An 18,924-nucleotide genomic window follows, 5' to 3' on the forward strand; every position below is an offset into this window, starting at 1 on the left:
ATCATGTGGGGAATTGAGCCAGATTTAATTAAATTCAGTAAAATAGGATTGAAGATCAGCTAAGTGCTCAAGGTACAGTGGTGAGCAAAACCAGACAGAGACACTGACCTTGTAAAGCAGTCTATCGGAGGATACAGCTTTAGTCAAATACAGAAACAAATGCTAAGTTGCCTGGGTGACAAGTGCTAAGAAGGATATAATAGGGGAATCGCATCTAGTTTAGGGGAGGGCAGAGTGGTCAAGGAAGTGAAGTTTAAGATCTGAAAGATAAGTAGGGATTAAGAGGGCAAAACAAGGAGAGAAGAGTGTCCCAGGCAAAGGAAACAGCATAACACCTTGTGCAAGGGTGGGAGGAAGCAAACCAAGGCAGAGGCACTGAAAGAGGTCAGTGTGGTTGGTATGCAAAGAGCGCGGGGACTGGGGACATTGTTCATTTCCTACACACTGGAGCTGGGAACTATCAATGAAAATATTAATCACTAGTCAATCTAAGAAAGACATGGAGACTTTTATTCGAGCCAACCTGAGGATTATAACCCGGGAGGCAGTCTTTCAGAAAGCTCTGGGGACTGTTACAAAGAGGTAAAGGGTGAGGCCAGTATGTATGATTTTGGCAAAGTGGTACATGCCATCAAGCACTCATCTTAGTAGAAGGTTACTGCTATTCGAGAGGAAGAGATATCTTAGTTAATGGTTTTAGTGCTTTTCTAAGTATGGGAAGATGCAGGAAACTAGGTTCATATAGATTTCTCCTGAAAAGATCTATCTGAGGGCCAGTTCGGTCAATTTTCCAGTATACAAAGTGTCTCATCCTGATCGCCACCCTGAATTCCTTTCAGGATGTACTGTAGGTCAGCGACTGCAGTAGCTAATGACTTGATTCTTGTAGAACTGGACGGTGGGCAATATTCTTTAATTGACAGTCCCCTCCCTTTTGGTCTTAACTTTGAGCAATGTTTGGAAGGCATTTCATGACCAGTTTGCCTAATGGCGATTTCCAGGTCAGGTGAGGATTTCATTGATAGGCTACTCAACGTGCTAATATAATTGGACTAGACCCTGTTAACAGTAACCAAAAGCCTCTGGACTGCCTGTCTTACTAGTCTGTTATGGTCCAGGAAGTGGTTCCCTCTTGTTGCTTCTTCTTGCATCTAGAGTTACACTATTACAATCATTGATCTTGTGGAACTATGTGTTTGATCAGTCATTTCAGTTAGCCTAATCATCATTAGTTTTATCTGAGGCTCATCACACATTTGGTAATGCAAGAAACAATAATCTTGTAAAATAGGCAGAATACAAGTAATATAGCTAGTTACATTAATAAGGTCACAAGTAAGTATTTAAGCTAAGAACGTCCTTTAAGTGTCTCTTCTGCACCAATCACTATCTTTAAGGGAAATAGTATATTGGCATTGTTCACCAAAGATGTCTGCACATACCAGGTGAGTGGTGGGTCATTGTGACCCCTTACAGGATTGAGGAAGGAATATTATCTTCTGAGGAGTTACATGGCTGGCCCCAAAATAAGGAAAATTGATCTTCATGGTTGAGCAGGTATTTCTGCCACTGGGGAGTTCTGGTTAACACATAATGCAGATGCACAATGCACACTAGAAGGAAGGGAGGAGGCCAAAGAGTAGATTAAAAGTTTTATGTTTAAATTTTTTTTGTCTTGCCTTAAAATGTGAATTTTTGTTTCATCAGAACTAAAATGCTTACCTGCTAAAAATACACTTCTTGAGGCGGTTATCTCCGGCTAATAACAGGGAGGGGGCAATCAATAAGTTAAAAATAAATGTAAACCAAATCTGAAAAAGATCAAAAAATGTTATTAAACAAAGGGAAATGTAAACTGTCTCCACAATTAATATCACGCGAGGGTATTTTCAAACGACTTCAAAAGAGAAGAAAGTTAAGGTATAAAAAATTTAATAAGTGGGCAGATGGAATTTAATTACCTCCAAATTAAAATATGAAACGGGTAAAGATGTTCAGTTTTCTCGTCTGGGAAAATACTGGTTTCATACAAAATGAAAAAAGCACATGCAGTAGATGACAACTTGGTTAAGCAGAGAAGTAGCAGGTTTCTTTCTTTTGTTCACTTTAAACACTCATTTAAAATTAAATAGTCATAAGGAAGCTTTACTTTGGACAAGGAAGTATTTCCAGACACTGCTGTGAGCCCCAGGCTGTACTATAAATACCTGGTGAGTAGCTCTGACCTCCTAACCCTGAACCAGGTGGAACAGCAATTGCTGTGATTCAGGAACCCCTGCAGAAGGAGGCCAGGGCAGCAAGACATGCTCTGAGCTGCTCTTCAAAGCAGTCTTACCTTTCTGGACCTAGTGAACAACTAAATGAATGAACGGAGCCTTATACTCCTTGTTATTACATGGTCTGTAGGTGGTTCTCACAGCAACCCAAGAAAACTGACTTCTATACAAAAGTACTACGGGGTAGATTATTTTTTCTTACTTTGCATGTGGACTGGGGAATATTTTCTTTAGGTCTAGCATTTCAGAATAATTATTTTGATTGGATTAGGTTTATGGGAGCTACTTTGGAATTTCTGTCCTAGTCTTACTGACTAAAAAGAGAAATTTCCTGTGATTTTAATGCATTAAATTAACTTGTAAATTGAATATATTTGCATAAATTTTAATAAAATATAAGTTTGAGACCAGATTACTCCTAATCACATATTCCTCTACCCTTGCTGATTTGATTTACCTATTTATGATAAGTGCTGATTTCAGTAAATATTAATAAATATATTTTTGAAAAGTATGGGGTATAATGTAAGAGCAAAAAGAGCCAGGTCAATCAGAAACAAACTCATATTCAGCATTTCTCCAAAACATAAAGTAGCTTTCTTTTTCTGAGTGTAAAAATACTGTTTAATGTTTTTTTTAACAAGTTGTATAACTTTATTTCTTTAAATAAATGTTTTAAAATCATACTTTAAAAAGAAACACAGAAGATAAAAAGATACATGTTTATTGAAAAAAAATCAGACCACACAACAAGATGCACAAGCATTTATGTCACAGGTATATATACATATATATGCACACCACATGTATGATGTGTATGTATACTCTATATATGCTGTTTATTTCTAGTTTTATCTGATTATATAACATATGATATTCCTTTTTTCACCCAGTAGACATCTTTCCATGTCAACAGAGAACTACATTATCACTTGTAATGGCTGTATAGTATTTCATTTATTCACCCAGCTCCAAATTTGGGAATGTCCAATGTCCAATGACTTATATGTTAATAATATCCTAATTTTTCATAGTATTATAAAGAAGGCTATGGTAAGTATCTATAGTTCTATATCTATATATCTTTGCATAATTATTTCATTTATTTCTTAGAATCTGCAAAGTTACACAGTTTATACATTTAAATTGATAACTATTGTTGATCACCTTCCAGAATGGTTTTATAAATTTGCAGTACAAGAACACTCCATTCTCCACATCTTTATTAGCAATTATTTGATTACCAAAGTCAAAACTATTAAATAAGCAAACACGCGTTTGCACTGTGTTTTTAAGATTTAGGAAAAATATCAATATCACTTTTATGTTTACTGATGTAGGATGGTATGTCTGTACTTGTTAAATATCAACTTAGTACCATAAAGATAAAATATAAACTTCTCCACTAGAATGTAAGGAGAATTGCTGGAGAGCACAGTGATTTTTGTCTGCTCTCTTTGCCAGTAGCAGACTGGTTCCCCCGAGGGAAAGGAAGTTGAGTTGAGTGTATGCTCAATTAGTCTCAAATTTAGTAATTGGACCCATATCCTCGAAATCAGAATGAGTAAAGAGGCAGAAAAAGGCCCAAAATCGCATGAAATGAGCTCCTTTCACAGAAAAGAACTTCAAGAGTTCAAGAGTAGAGAAGAGTAGAACTTCAAGAGTAGAGGAGAAATGCTCCCAATTTACACTATTAATTGATCATAGATTGCTAATGTTTTCCCAGTTATAGCTATTTATTTATTTATTTATTTATTTATAATGTCTTGACAGTACAAACATTTAAAATATTTATGTATTCTAATCCAGGTTCTCAAAATGTAGTCCTCAGACCAGCGTTACTGTCATCACCTGAGAATTGGTTAGAAATAAATTCTCCTAGTCCACCTCATGCTTACCGAATCACATACTCTGGGAGGGTGGGCCAGCAATCCGTGCTTTATTCAGCCCTCCGGGTGACTTGATACCTGCTCAGATTTGGGAATCACTGGTCTAACTAATGGTTCTTTCCCCTATAGTTTCTGAATTTTTTTGGGGGGTGGGGATGCGCTGCTGCCTAGCTTGTGGGATCTTAATTCCCAGACCAGGGTCCCCCTGCAATGGAAGAGCAGAGTCCCAACCACTGGACCACCAGGGAATTCCCTAGTTTCTGATTTTAGAATTATGACTAGAAAGGTCTTTCCCACCCAAGTTTACAAATGATATCATTTATGTTGTCTCCTAATTTTTACTCAACCTTTAAATGTTTAATTCATATGGAATTTCTCACTACAAGAATATAATCTTCTTGAAGACAGGAGTCTTCATCTATTTTATTTCTCTGTTTTATCCTAAAACTGATTGGTACATGATGCGTTCTTAATATATATTTATTAATTATTGAACAAACTACTTAATTTCAGCATAAGATGAGACACATCCTTTGTAAAGCTTTCCTGGAAGCTATAAATATCAGCAAATTACAGTTAGCCTTTCGATTAGTCTGGTGGTTTAAAATGGCAAATGACAATCCTAAGTAGAATAAATGTAATCAGTGTGTGCTTACTGTGGTGTGCTAGTGTTGTAATTCTTAGTGATGTTACATTTTTGGCGCTGGTTCCTAAAAGAGAATTTTAAAACTCAGAGGATTCTTAGTTCTATTAAGAAAAATTATCCTAAACTTGGAAATAGGCGAAGGGATGACTATTTGTTCTTTCAGTTTCCTGCTGGGTTTTGTCTAGCAGGCACTCCTGGGGATTGTCTGATTCTCCAGGAATGTGCACCTTTGTTTGACTTGATATTTATTATTTTTTAGTACAGAGGTACTGTACAACTCTGTAAGGGTAAATCTTAACATGAGAAAACTGATAGTAATATAATTGAATTTTGTCCAGTAGAGATGCAAATGATTTTTGTCCCATAGAAAAGGTAACCGTTTATTGTGCTGCAGGATATTAACCACTTTTGTACCTATATTAGCAGTCTTATTCAAATATTCATTCTTTCAGCAGCTGTAGATATGTGGCACTCCCCAGTTCTCTTTGACCAAGGCTTACCATCTTTCTGGATCCCCCATTAATGAGTTAAATACATCTTTAGACACATATGCATTTTATATTTATTTAAAAGTTATATTTTTAAACTTTCCAGAAATAATACTGCAAGAATGTAACCTTTTAAATTTTGTAATGAAGATATTGAACACCAGAAAGGTTGCTGTCTTATTCAAAGTTGTAATACTAGTTAGTGGAACAGATGGGACAAGAATGTAGAAATAAGGAACATAGGTTAGTAAAAGGTTACAAACTTTCAGTTATAAGATGAATAAGGTCCGAGGATATAAAGTATAACATGGTGACTACAGATGATAATGCTATATTGTATGATTGAAATTTGCTAAGATAATAGAACTTAACATTTTCAACCATGACAACAACAAAAAGGTAAATATGTTAGGTGATGGATGGGTTAATTAACTCAGTGGGGGGAAATTGTTTCACAATGTGTTTATATATCAAATTGTACACTGTATCACATTGTACACTTTTAAATATCTTACAATTTTGTCAATTATACCTCAGTAAAGCTGGGGAAAATGGAAACAAAAGACTTTATATTAAAAAGTTTTTGTAAGAGATGTAATCATGTATGAAGAAATCAGTGAAGCATAATTTGATGAGACTCAAGAGGAAACCCAAGAAATGCTTTGTGTAATTTGAATGCCACTGGTAAAGAGATAACTATCTCATTGCTGATGAAAATCCAATGCACAGATCTTTAATCAGTATTGATATAGAGGTTACTGGAGATGAATGCCATGTTTTCCACTAGAAATATACAGAATTGTTACTCTTATTGTTTTCCATAAAGAGAATTGTTGCTTTAATAGAAGCTTCAATACTAATAGAAACACAAAGATTTACCATATATCATGTAGTAAAGATTAATATCAAATTTAAGTTAAAAAATGCTTATTTTCATATGTTCAAAAGGTAAAATCTCAAAGATGGATGGGACCCTAAAGATCTTTTTTTTTTTTCCCCTAAAGGTCTTTAATTCAATTTCTTCAGTTATGGTAGCAGTTGAGAAACAGTCTTGGAATCAATCAAACAGACTTGAATTTAGGTCCATCTCACCGATCACTAAGGGTGTGACTGGGACAAGTTACTTAACTTCTCCAGTGATAGTGCAATCCCTCTGGTTTGTTAAAATTGATGTTCAAAAATAAGACATTCAATCTTGCAGGCTTGAATCAGATGATAATGATAAAGCATTAAGAACAATGCTTCATCCTTAGTACGTCAAATGAATGATAGCTATTATTATTACTATTATTAAGGTACAGTGATCTTCCACGAAGCCACACATTTAAAATAAATTGACCTCACTGGGCTTCCCTGGTGGTGCAGTGGTTGAGAGTCCGCCTGCCGATGCAGGGGACGCGGGTTGGTGCCCCGGTTCGGGAGGATCCCACATGCCACGGAGCGGCTGGGCCCGTGAGCCATGGCCGCTGAGCCTGCGCGTCCGGAGCCTGTGCTCCGCAAGGGGAGAGGCCACAACAGTGAGAGGCCCGCGTACTGCATAAAAAAATAAAAATAAAAAAATAAAAAAATTGACCTTACTAAAATTTGACCTCTAGATAACAAATTTTTCACTAGGGGAAGTTGTCAAATCAGAGTCAAGGAAAACTGAATTGTCAATTGGCCTCAGATCTGCTAATGTGCCAAGAACTGCTGTATAACATATTAAATACAACAAAATATTTATGTGACTGGTACATAAGTGGCAGTGAAAATAATAGTTATGATCATAACTATTACTGATAATTTTAGATTGCCATGATTCAGGTTCTCAAATCTCTTCTAGTTTTAAAATTCCTGGTACCATTCCTCTAGCAATTTATATTGCAGGGTGTTTTGCTTTATTTTGTGAAGCCAACAAATGACAGTTGAGACAAAAAACAAAACAGATTTAAACCTTGTAATTTTGTTCTGCTTTACTGCAGCCCTGATCAGCTTCTCTTTGGAAGATACCTAATTCTTGTATTGTTCCTTGTGATTTCCTCCTCCTAGAATAAGCCCAGAGACATGACTGTAGTTCCTTCTAGTACTGTCAGGCCAGTGTGTGCTGGGCTGCAACTCATACCCTATCCCTCTTGCAAGAAGGCAAGAACTATAATTAGTCTAATTATCACCAAGAACTATAATTAGTCTGGATATTGAAGTGACCTAGCCCCTTAAAAAGGAGCTTTCTGCCAAGATCTTGAAAGGCAAGAAAAAGGTTGGGAGAGGGAACAAGTTGAAAGTCAGAACTGACAAGAGTTCAAACCATTTTGTAGATAGGAAAGGGATAGCCACAATACAGCTCCTTTTTCTCTTCCTTCCTTCCCTCCTTCCCTCCCTCCCTCCCTCCTTTCTTTCTCTTTCGTTTCTTTCTTTCTTTCCTTTTCTTTCTTCCCTTCCTTCTTTTTTTTCCCACTGTTCTTTGGTTTCAAGTTTGCTCATTGAGTTTGTGTTTTAGACCTATCATTTAATACTTCTGAGACATATCTCTCACCAAGGAGATGGCAGTATGAAACATTATTTGTGGTTAAGTTGGCTCCACCTGTCTCTGAACTTATTATGTTCCATAATTAATATGATCAGATTAGAAGGCCAACAAAGGACATAAGGTGAAGTGGGAATAGGAGCCCTTCTTCATCCCTCCCCTTCCGCAAGTTTTCAGTCCTAAAGCCATCAGGGGCAAGGGCAAGGCAGGCCATCCACAGATGTAGGGCAGGAGTGGGGGGCTCCAGTGGCCCTGTATTGCTGTAAATTTAGATTACAGAATAGTTGCAAAGATATTGGAGAGAGTTTCCAAATGCCCTTTACCCAGGTTCCCCTAATGTTAACATTTTACATCCAATCAGGGTGAAGATGTCCACTTCAAGGGGTGAACTGGCCTTGGGAGTCCAAGCTGGAGAGAGGTAAGGAGGGCATGAGTGCAGGAGATGGGGTGGTGGCCAGATTGGAGATTGGTTTCACACAGGGGAATTGCTTAAATAAGGAAATATAAGGCTGATGCGAGTCAGGTTTCTCACTGCCAGAAAAGGAAGTTACATACATATAAAGGGAAAAGCCTAGTTTGAACCCTGTGGTGTTAGATTGGACTTCACGATATCAGCGGGAACACATGGTTTTCAATGTATGTAGATGGAAATGTGTGCACACATGTGTATAATATTCCCCAGCTTTGACCAATGGGAGGGCTTGAGAGCATCAAAACCCCAGTAACAATGAACATACCTGACACCCTGAGCCTAGATTATAAGTACCATTCTTCACTGAAAGGAAATAGGGCTTCCATTTTTAGGAATTTATTCTAGAGAAAGAATTGGACTGGCATGCAAAAGTGTATGCCCCAAAATATTCACTGCAATATTATGTTAGATACTGGACACAGCATATATGTCCATCTATGTGGGTATGGCACTTATAAACAATGGAATCTTTCAAAATCATTTAAAAGAATGATATGGATCTATGTTCATCAGCGTGGAAGATTTCCGGTATATATTGTTGCAGAGATAAGCAGCATTTATAGCATGAATCTCATTTACATAAAATTGTATGTATACATGTATTTATACAGAGATAAATGGAATGATGTGTACACACACACACACGCACAAAGTGGTTACTTCCAGAGAGGTGGGATCTAGGATTTGACTCACTTTCTTTAGTAAAAAAATAAATTTTAATTTGCAAAGATAGTGGAGAGTTCCCAAATGTCCTTCACTCGGTTTCCTCTAATGTTAACATGTTATATTAACTATGATATGTTTGTGAAAATTCAGAAATTAACACTGGGGTATTACAAGTAACTAAACTACAGATTTTATTCGGATTTCACCAGTTTTTCCACTAGTGTGCTTTTCTGTTCCCGGATTCTATACAGGATCCCACACTGCATTCAGTCATCACATTTCTGTCTGATCTGTGATAGCTTCTTAGTCTTTTCTTGCTTTTCATGACCTTGACAGCTTTGAAGAGTTCTGCTCAGATATTTTGTAGAATGCTCTTTAATTTGGGTTTGTCTGATGTTTTCCCCATGATTAGAGTAGGGTTGTGGGTTTTGGGGATGAATATTAGAGATGAAATGTCCTCATCGCATCATTTCTGGGGGTACATGTTATCAACATGACATTGCTGGTGATGTTTACCGTGATCAGTTGGTTAAGGTGGTGTCTGCCAATTTTCTCCATTATGAAGGTACTATTTTTCCCTTTCCATATTCTGTTCTTTGGGAGCAAGTCACTAAGTCCAGTCCACACTCAAGGCGGGCAGGGGGGTGGTGGTTAAGCTTTACCTCCTAGTAGAAGTTATACACATATATTATGTGGAATTTTTCTGTAAGGAGGATTTGTCCCTTCTCCCCCATTTATTTGTTATAATCTAATACTGTGTTATTTTGTTGCTCAAATGTTTCCAACTTTGGCCCTCCCTCCCTCCCTTCCTCCCTCCCTCCACTTTCTATGTTTTAGTGTATTGCTTTAATTTTCCACATTAGTATGTATTTTCTTCATGATTAGAAACATATTGGTTATTTTCACTTTAATATTGGGGAAAAAGGTATGACGGTTACTTTGATGTTCAATTCAATCAATTTCTGCTTCTCAACTACTTGGCAAGGCAGAGAGAGCAAAGAACACTTTCTTGCAGAAATTGGCACTTCAGTGAGTGTGAAAGGCAAGTAAAATGATAGCAGTTGAAATGCACTTCAATAGTTTTCAAGGGTGTGAGTGTTTAGGTTCATTAAAAAGATTTTCAGGAGAGAGGTTTCCATTCAGTCATTCAACAACACTGATTACACATCTTTGCGATGGCACTGGGGAGACAAACATAAAAAAGGGGAGGGGCATGAGTTAGGCGGCCAGACTGGGGTGGGGGCGGGGGGAGGCACAGAGAGTTTACATAACGTCTCCAAGTCTACCCAAGTGGGGATGAGCTGGGATTGGAACCCACTCTAGCTTTATTACTTCAAATGCCACCCACACGAGGTGACTTTTGAAAAAGAAAGCGCTCCTCGCGCAGTACTAACTGGGTCTATCGCCACGTTCCCTTGCATTTTTCCCTTTTTGTTAGTATGTCTTTTAAGGACTTATCATTTCTCCCACATTTCCCCGTTTAACTTTCCCTTGAGTTATACACATCGAGGCCGCTCACAGCCCCAGAGTAGCAGTAATTTACTTCCTAGAAAGAGAAGGGTTCTGCAGAAACGATCATCAACACGTTGCTGACACGCAACCCGGGTACACCCCCCGACTGTACCAGCGGCAACAAGGCTGTTCCGAAATCGGACTTCTGAATTCCGGGTAGAACCGCTTCCGGCGGCACCGGAAGCCCTGGGGGACCATTTTTGAGACGGACTAGCCGACTGGCAGTCCTCCTGGGTCCGGAAGGTGATCTTTACCCTGCGTCAGAATTCCGGCGCCCTGGACCCTACGTAAGAAGCTAAGTGAGTGGGGTCTCTTAGCCGGGTCGTCCCAGTTGGCGTGTATTGTTTGGCCTAAAGTGTTAGCGGCACAGATGACAAACATTGCGCATTCAGGAAGCTTTCCATTATGCACTTAATCCATGCGTGATTGTTACTTTCGTTATAACGAAAGCGTTATCCAACCAGAAGCGGCCGGCTGCTTTCTCTCCCCGCGCGCCGCGGCAGGTGTCCTCCACCCCCCGACCTCCCCTGTGCCCAAGGCTTTTTGGGCTCGGGTTCCAGGCGAAGCCACCCTAGATCCGACATTCTACAGTGACTTCTTTTTACCTTTCAGATAACTCCCAAGGCTTCCAGCTGTTTCATTCAGATGTTTTCACCAGCGCAACTACATTATTTCCAACATCCTTTTTCAGGTTCCATGACAAGAATATACTAACGGCGAAGGAACACCGAATTGGGAGTCAGAAAGCCTGGGTTCTAGTCCTGACTGTCATTAACTAGCGGTATGACATTGGAGAAGGCTTTTTGACCTCTCTGGACTCCATTTTCCTTTTCTTTAAAATAAGGGGCTTGGAATAAGTAGCAAGTAAGGTTCCTTCCAGTTTTGGTATTTGGTTTATTGACCCCCAATGTGTTTTTCGAATCCCTGTGTCAGTGAAATAGCTGTGCTTTGGTTAATCTCTGTGTAGGACCTTTCTCCCCATTATATTAATGGGTCCTTGTTAAATCTGTTTTTAGACTCATTAAAAGAATTTTTCCCCCTAAGGAATTCTGTGCTTCCTGAGCACTCTTTACTTCTTAGTTCAGGGAAATGTACCTAAATAATTTTTTTAAATGTGCCATTCTTGAGGTGTTTAAGAATCATTATATTGGAACATTTTAAAGACAGTGAACCCCAAAGGAAGGGACTCTTGCTTATTAAACTTTGAATCAACAACCTCAAATGCAGTGCTTGGAAGATGGTGCTCATGAAATATCTGCTGAGGAGAAAACTAGTACTTATGTTATTTTAGTTGCTCCTTCCCTTAAACACTGAAAAGCAAAGCTGTAGAAATGCAGTGTTGTGCTCAGAAGAAATAGAAGACTCAAGGAGGAAAAGACTATACTACTGAGTTCTGAGCTATACTGTTGAGGTCTGTTGTGGTTTTCTCTCAGTAAACTCTTCTTTTGTCCCAAGAGTAATATTCAAAAGGCATTATTCAATAGGTATTTATTGGCATTATTCATTAGATATTTATTGGGTGCCTTCTTCCCACTCTAAAGCATCTTTTTGGGGGGATTGGGAAGAGGGGAAAATGTTAGGGTTGAAAGACAGTTCCAAGTAGAGGGACCATATGCAAAGTTTCAAAGATTAGAAGACAGCCGTCGGAGATTACAGGTGAGACAGAATAACAAAACTTTGGGAGATAAGAGTGAGGGAACTATAAGAGTGTAAGAGATGGAGTGAGAGATTAACAGAAGGCAGATAATGAGTCCTTGTATAGCATGTTTTGAAGTTGTACATTAAACTAGGGGTAATCTCCCCCCATCCTCCTAAAGAATGTTTGGCAAAGAGTTGATGAGTTCAAATTTGCATTTAAAAAAAATGACTCTAGTTGTGATTTGGTTAGTTGATGTTTCAGGAGTGAAAAAAGAACCCTTATAAGTTTGTTATTGTATTTCAGTGTTATTATGGTAGGAACATTAACAATAGTTCTAGTTAATATCTAGAGAGTACTTAGTACGGAATTCCATCTCTCTGGACTGTGAGCTCTTTCAGGGCGGGAACCCAGTTTTACTCATTGTTGTAACTCTAGCACAGTGTTTTGTGTGTAGTAGATATCCAATTAATATTTGCTAACTTGATTTCAATATTAACCAAAATAGTATTTGAAAACTTTTTTCCTAGGAGAAACATGAACCAGAAGATACTTAAGTTGGAGAACTTGCTACGATTGCACACTATTTGTAGGCAGCTACACAGCCTGTATCAAAGAAGAATGTTGGCACAGTGGAGGCACGTGTTTTCATCTGCTTACCTGGTGTGGACAGCTCAGCTGTACGCCCAGCCCTGGCAGACAGATGCGCTCATCAGGGCCGCTTCATCTCAACATAGGCTTCTGGTGACAAAGAAGGTAGTTATAGATTTCTCTGAGTTTCTCTATTATTTGGTCTGAGATGAAAGTGCCTAGAGCCGTGAGTAGAAATCCATTTTGAGTATTTTGTCATTTTTGAAGTCTTTATGCCTTAATGCTACATTCCAGGCAATAAATCTTTGTGAGGAAGGGAGGTTCTAGTTAGTTGTTTAGTAATGTTGATTAATTTGCTTATTTATATCAGTGTATAACAGTGAATTAAGGAATCAGGATTTTAAATTTTAGTCTAAGGTTTAACTAATTTATGGGAGTGTTGGTAGAAATAGGAGCCCTGACTGTGGTAGATATTCCAGAATAAATCTCAAAGTTTTTTTCTTCCTTCTTCTTTATGTGTTCTGAATATTTAATAGGAAAAAAAATCGCAGAAATCTCAGTTATCTTCAACAAAATCTAAAAAGGAGGTGGAGGTATGGATTGGAATGACTGTTGAGGAGCTGGCCAGAGCAATGGAAAAAGACATAGGTAAGCCAGATAATTTTATAAGGAAAAAATATGGAAATGTGGAATACCTGGTATTTTATTTGCAGTGAGATTAAGGCATTCAAGGATGAAAATTAGACTGGTGGTTTAAAAAGATGTTAAGTAATTCCAATATTTTTCACTTTAGATGACAAATCCGAATTAGTTTCTTGGCTCTTTGCCAAATCTAGTTCTCTAAGATTTTGCTTTTAATAAAAGTGGAAAAGATTTTTTTAATTTGAACTAACCTTTCTTGCTCAGAAATCTTGTGGGCTATTAGAATAAGTCCAAAGAATACTTTTGGACTGAGGGACCATATTTATACACATTTACTTTCCTTTTGTTTCTCTATAATTCTCTAATTGAACTCATTTTGACAATATCTGTAGTGTAGTGCCAGCAGAAAAATATTTATTTTTTAGTAATAGTAATAACTATTAGTTGTAGTAATAACTACAACATTTTTTTTTCCTTAATAAATTTATTTTTTTTTGGCTGCATCGGGTGTTTGTTGCTGCTCGCGGACTTTCTCTAGTTGCGGCGAGCGGCAGCTGCTCTTCATTGCGGTGCGCGGGCTTCTCATTGCGGTCGCTTCTCTTGTTGTGGAGCACGGGTGCTAGGCACACGGGCTTCAGTAGTTGTGGCACATGGGCTCAGAAGTTGTGGCTCATGGGCTCTAGAGCACAGGCTCAGTAGTTGTGGCACACGGGCTTAGTTGCTCTGCAGCATGTGGGATCTTCCCGGACCAGGGATTGAACCCGTGTCCCCTGCATTGGCAGGCAGATTCTTATCCACTGTGCCGCCAGGGAAATCCATAACTGCAACTTTTAATAATACCATTCTTATTGGAAATGTAATAAAAATTGTAATTGGCCCTCTGTATCCATGGGTTCTGCATCTGTGGATTCTACCAACCGTGAATCAGAAATATTAAAAAAAGAAAAAAAAATCCAGAAAGTTCCAGAAAGCAAAACTTGAATTTGTCATGCATCAGTGACTGTTTCTATAACATTACATTGTGTTATTGTAAGTAGTCTAAAGATGATTTAAAATATATGGGTGGATGTGTGTAGGTTATATGCAAATATTGTGCCATTTTATATAAGGGACTTATATATAAAGTCCATGTATTTTGGTATTCAGGGGATGTCCTGGAACCATGCCCCTGAAGATACTGAAGGACTACTGTATTTATTACCAATTTAGGATTGTTGGAACAAAATTTTCATTTCGCTTTCATTATAAACTGACGTTAAAATTTAGTAAACAAGAAATAGCTTATTATTGTAGCAAAATAAAATAACAAGTGAAGCAGACTTTTGGCAAAAAGAATTACTAATAATAACTTACATTTATTGAGCTGTTACTATATACCAATACTTTATATGTATTAACTCATAATTCTCACAATTCTCTAGAAGCAGGTATGATTATTATCCCCATTTATAGATTGAGAAACCAAGGCATAGAGAGGATAAATAATTGCCCAGGATTTCACAGCTACTATGTGGTGGAGCCAGGATTTTGAACCCAGGGAGTATGGCTCCAGAGCAGTTGCTCTTATTCACAGACCAAATTTTCTCTCAGGAATTGTTATTTTGTAAATCACAGCAGAGCTAGAGTTTTAACGTGTATCCTGCCTGAAAGTGTTATCACTATTTGTGACAGTACATCCTCACAAAGAATAGAAAATTAGCACTCTATCTTGTGTTTTTTTTAAACTTTGCATTGGATTATGTAATCATTTTATAACTAGAAAACTTTAAGAGAACAAATGGACATGGCCATATCATTCAGAATTTTTCCAAGGAAAACTGTATTGATATGATTTTATAAATGATATTGATAACAGACTTGATTTTTAGTACTTTTTATTATTGGCATTTTTCATATATATATGAAAGCAGAAAGAATGGAATGATAAGCATAATGTTTGCATAAGCCAGTGATAACAATTATTAATATATCATTTGATCCATGAGTACTTACATATTGCTAAATGATAATTCTTTTTTTTTAAACATTAACACATACACGCATAACCATAATAATTCCTTTGTATCACCAAATAAATAGAATAATTAAAATACAGGTTCAATCCTATGGATCAGTGCTCTAAACCCAAAACTGATTTGCTATGATTTAAATAAAAGTTATCTATTTGAAACTTATTTAATATTATAATCATACCTCTTTTGAATTTAAGATAGTTTTCATATGGTGAATATTTTTAACTGCTATATTAGCAATGTACATACATCCTAACCCCCCTGCCCCGGGTCAGTTAAAATAACTTGATGTGGGAATTCCCTGGCGGCCCAGTGGTTAGGACTCTGCGCTTTCACTGCCAGGGGTGTGGGTTCAATCCCTGGTGGGGGAACTAAGATCCTGCAAGCTGTGCAGTGCAGCCAAAAAAAAAAATTGATGTAATATTTCTGGTTAAAATGCTTTGGGTACTTTTCTACATGTAAATATTTAAGTCTTGGATAAAGATAAAATAATATGTTGATACTATATGCATTTAATGTAGAGGGAAAAAGATTATCCCTATGTATAAGCTACCTCTCAAAAGTTTAGGATAACATATTAGAAAACTATAGTTACTGGATTATTAAGGATTTTTAGCATTATTAGGAACAGAATTGTACTCATTATAATTTTTACATTTAGAAAGAGTTTTATTGTTCTCTGAGAGCATATCCATATAGGAAATTTATGTTGTAGCATTCTTTTTTTAATTTAATTTTTATTTTATATTAAAGTATAATTGATTTACAATGCTGTGTTAGTTTCAGATGTACAGCATAGTGATTCAGTTATAGATATACATATTCATATATCCATTCTTTTCCCATATAGGTTATTACAGAATATTGAGTAGAGTTTCCTGTGCTATACATTAGGTCCTTTTTGAATATCTATTTTATATATAGTAGTGTGTATATGTTAATCCCATACTCCTAATTTATTTATTTTTTATTTTATTTTATTTTTTAAATTAATTTTTATTGGAGCATAGTTGCTTTATAATGCTGTGTTAGTTTCTACTGTACAGCAAAATGAATCAGCTATACATATACATATATCCCCTCTTTTTTGGATTTCCTTCCCATTTAGGTCACCACAGTGCCTTAAGTAGATTTCCCTGTGCTATAGAGTATGTTCTCATTAGTTGTCTATTTTATACATAGTATCAATAGTGCCATACTCCTAATTTAAAATGTGTTTTCTTGGGGAAAGATGTGGTAGGGAAATACACAAGAAAGCATTTCTTGGCATTATTATGGAGTAGGATCAGTGAGGTGCTGAGGCTGGCTTGTACCAGTTTGTGAGCCTATTGCTAAATTATAAGGAATTATATGAGCTGGTGTAAACACAACCATTTAAAAAATTAAGTCATAAATGGAGGTAAATAAATACTCGTTAAGATTTTCACTTCTTAATTATTTTACTGCATTTTACTATTAATCTGTGATCTTGAGGTTATTTACATTTATTGTACCTATATGGTGGAAATACTATTTAATAGTGTGCTGCTTCACATCTCTTTTCATCTCTGTGTTCAGTGACTTCACGTTGGTGGCTTGAAGTCAAACGTGGTGGGAGACAGCAGCCCCCAACCTTTTTGGGGCTGGTTTTGTGGAAGACAGTTTTTCCACTGACGGGGGGTGAGGTGGGGGGGGATGATGGTTTCAGGATGATTCAAGTGCATTTATTGTGTACTTTGTTTCTATTATTATTACACTGTAATATATAATGAAATAATTATACAACTCACCATAATGCAGAATCAGTGGGAGCCCTGAGCTTGTTTTCACTTGCCACTCACTGATAGGGTTTTGAATTGAGTCTGCAAGCAATTGGTTTATTATGGTCTCTGTGCAGTCAAACCTCTCTGCTAATGATAATCTGTATTTGCAGCCGCTCCCCAGTGCTAGCGTCACTGCCTCAGCTCCACCTCAGACCATCAGGCATCAGATTCTCATAAGGAGCCTGCAGCCTAGATCCCTTGCATGTGCAGTTTACAATAGGGTTCGTGCTCCTATGAGAATCTAATGCCACCGCTCATCAGACAGGAGGCGGAGCTCAGGTGGTAGTGCAAGCATGGGGAGCGGCTGTAAATATAAATGAAGCTTTGCTCACTCCCCAGCCGCTCACTTCCTGCTGTGCGGCCCAGTTCCTAACAGGGGGTTGGGCACCCCTGGTGGCGGGTATTTGTACCATGGAAATTGGGAAATGCTATAAATCAGGACTTTTTTTAAGGAGCCTCAGAGTAAACATTTACCAGCACACTACTGAATAGGAAGTTCTTTTAGTGTAATGTTCTGCATGTTTGAAGATGCCTTTCTTTTATATCTGTCTCTCAAAATATATATTTATAGGGTGACTGAAAGTCTGGAAGCATAAAACTAGTTATTTCATTATCATATATTATTCAGTATCACTGATACTTTATTTATTACCCACAGAAAAATATGACTGGAATTAAAGCACATTAAATAAAATGAAAACAACAGTAATTATTTTCCCTATGTTTTGCAACTTTTTGGACATCCTAAATAGATAACATAAATAAATAGTGTGTACATGTATTCTGTGATACTGCATGTGTGTGTGTACGTATATTTATGTATATACATATGTAAATATAGTCAATCCTTATTATTTGGGGATTCTGAATTGGCGAATTCCCTAAAATGTATTTGTACCCCCAAAATTGATACTTGAAGTGCTTTTGTAGTCATTCCTGGACATGCACAGAGCGGTGAAAAATTTGAGTTGCCTGACCTGATCACACATTACTAGCAGAGGTTCAAACAAGGCAATACTCTGCCTTCTCTCCTCTCATACTGTAAACAAGTGTCGTTTTTGTGATTTATTTAGTGCCATGTTTTTCTCATTTTTGTGCTTTTTTTTGGTGATTTCGCTGTTTAAAATGGCCCCTCAGCATGGTGCTGAAGTGCTGTTTAGTGTTACTAACTATAAGAAGGCTGTAATGTGCCTTACAGAGAAAATACATGTGTTAGATAAGCTTTATTGAGGCATTAGTTGTAGTATAGTGCTGTTGACCATGAGTATAACATTAATGAATCAACACATATATTGAATAAGGTGTCTTTAAACAGAAACACATAAAACAAGATATAGCTGATGAAAATGTTGTGACCAGAGGCTGAAGGAACGTAACCCTGTATTTCCCCTCAGAGCAATGATTCAGTATTTGCTAATTCACTGTTCCCAGTGAGTTTATAGAACATAATTACCTTGAATAATGAGAATCGACATGCAATTTAATGTTTTATTAATCGCTCAGGTAGTTCATAAGGTACATGGTAAATATTCAAATATTTATGAATATGCAGAAATATCAATTAATATAAATGTATCATATTTTATTTTTTTTCCTTTTTTTTTTTTTTTTGTGGTACGCGGGCCTCTCGCTGTTGTGGCCTCTCCCGTTGCGGAGCACAGGCTCCGGACGCGCAGGCTCAGCGGCCATGGCCCACGGGCCCAGCCGCTCTGCAGCAAGTGGGATCCTCCCGGACCTGGGCATGAACCCGCGTCCCCTGCATTGGCAGGCAGACTCCCAACCACTGCGC

The 18,924-nt window shown here is 37.4% G+C and overlaps 1 protein-coding gene across 12 annotated transcripts in view; it reads left to right on the top strand.

Moving 5' to 3' along the window:
- MTIF2 (mitochondrial translational initiation factor 2) overlaps positions 1 to 18,924 on the top strand; it is a 42,895-nt gene that overhangs the window by 6,048 nt on the left and 17,923 nt on the right. For 2 of the 12 annotated variants that reach the window (XM_081254538.1, XM_081254539.1), the window contains exons 2-5: positions 8,164 to 8,220; positions 11,144 to 11,233; positions 12,619 to 12,844; positions 13,216 to 13,327. In XM_081254538.1, the coding sequence (XP_081110664.1) occupies positions 12,626 to 12,844; positions 13,216 to 13,327 (331 nt within the window). In that variant the 5' untranslated portion in view covers positions 8,164 to 8,220; positions 11,144 to 11,233; positions 12,619 to 12,625. The other 10 variants (XM_081254531.1, XM_081254535.1, XM_081254537.1 and 7 more) reach the window with 9 other exon arrangements.

The sequence above is a fragment of the Mesoplodon bidens genome, assembly GCF_964165515.1.
Source record: "Mesoplodon bidens genome assembly, chromosome: 14".
NCBI classification, from domain to species: domain Eukaryota; kingdom Metazoa; phylum Chordata; class Mammalia; order Artiodactyla; family Ziphiidae; genus Mesoplodon; species Mesoplodon bidens.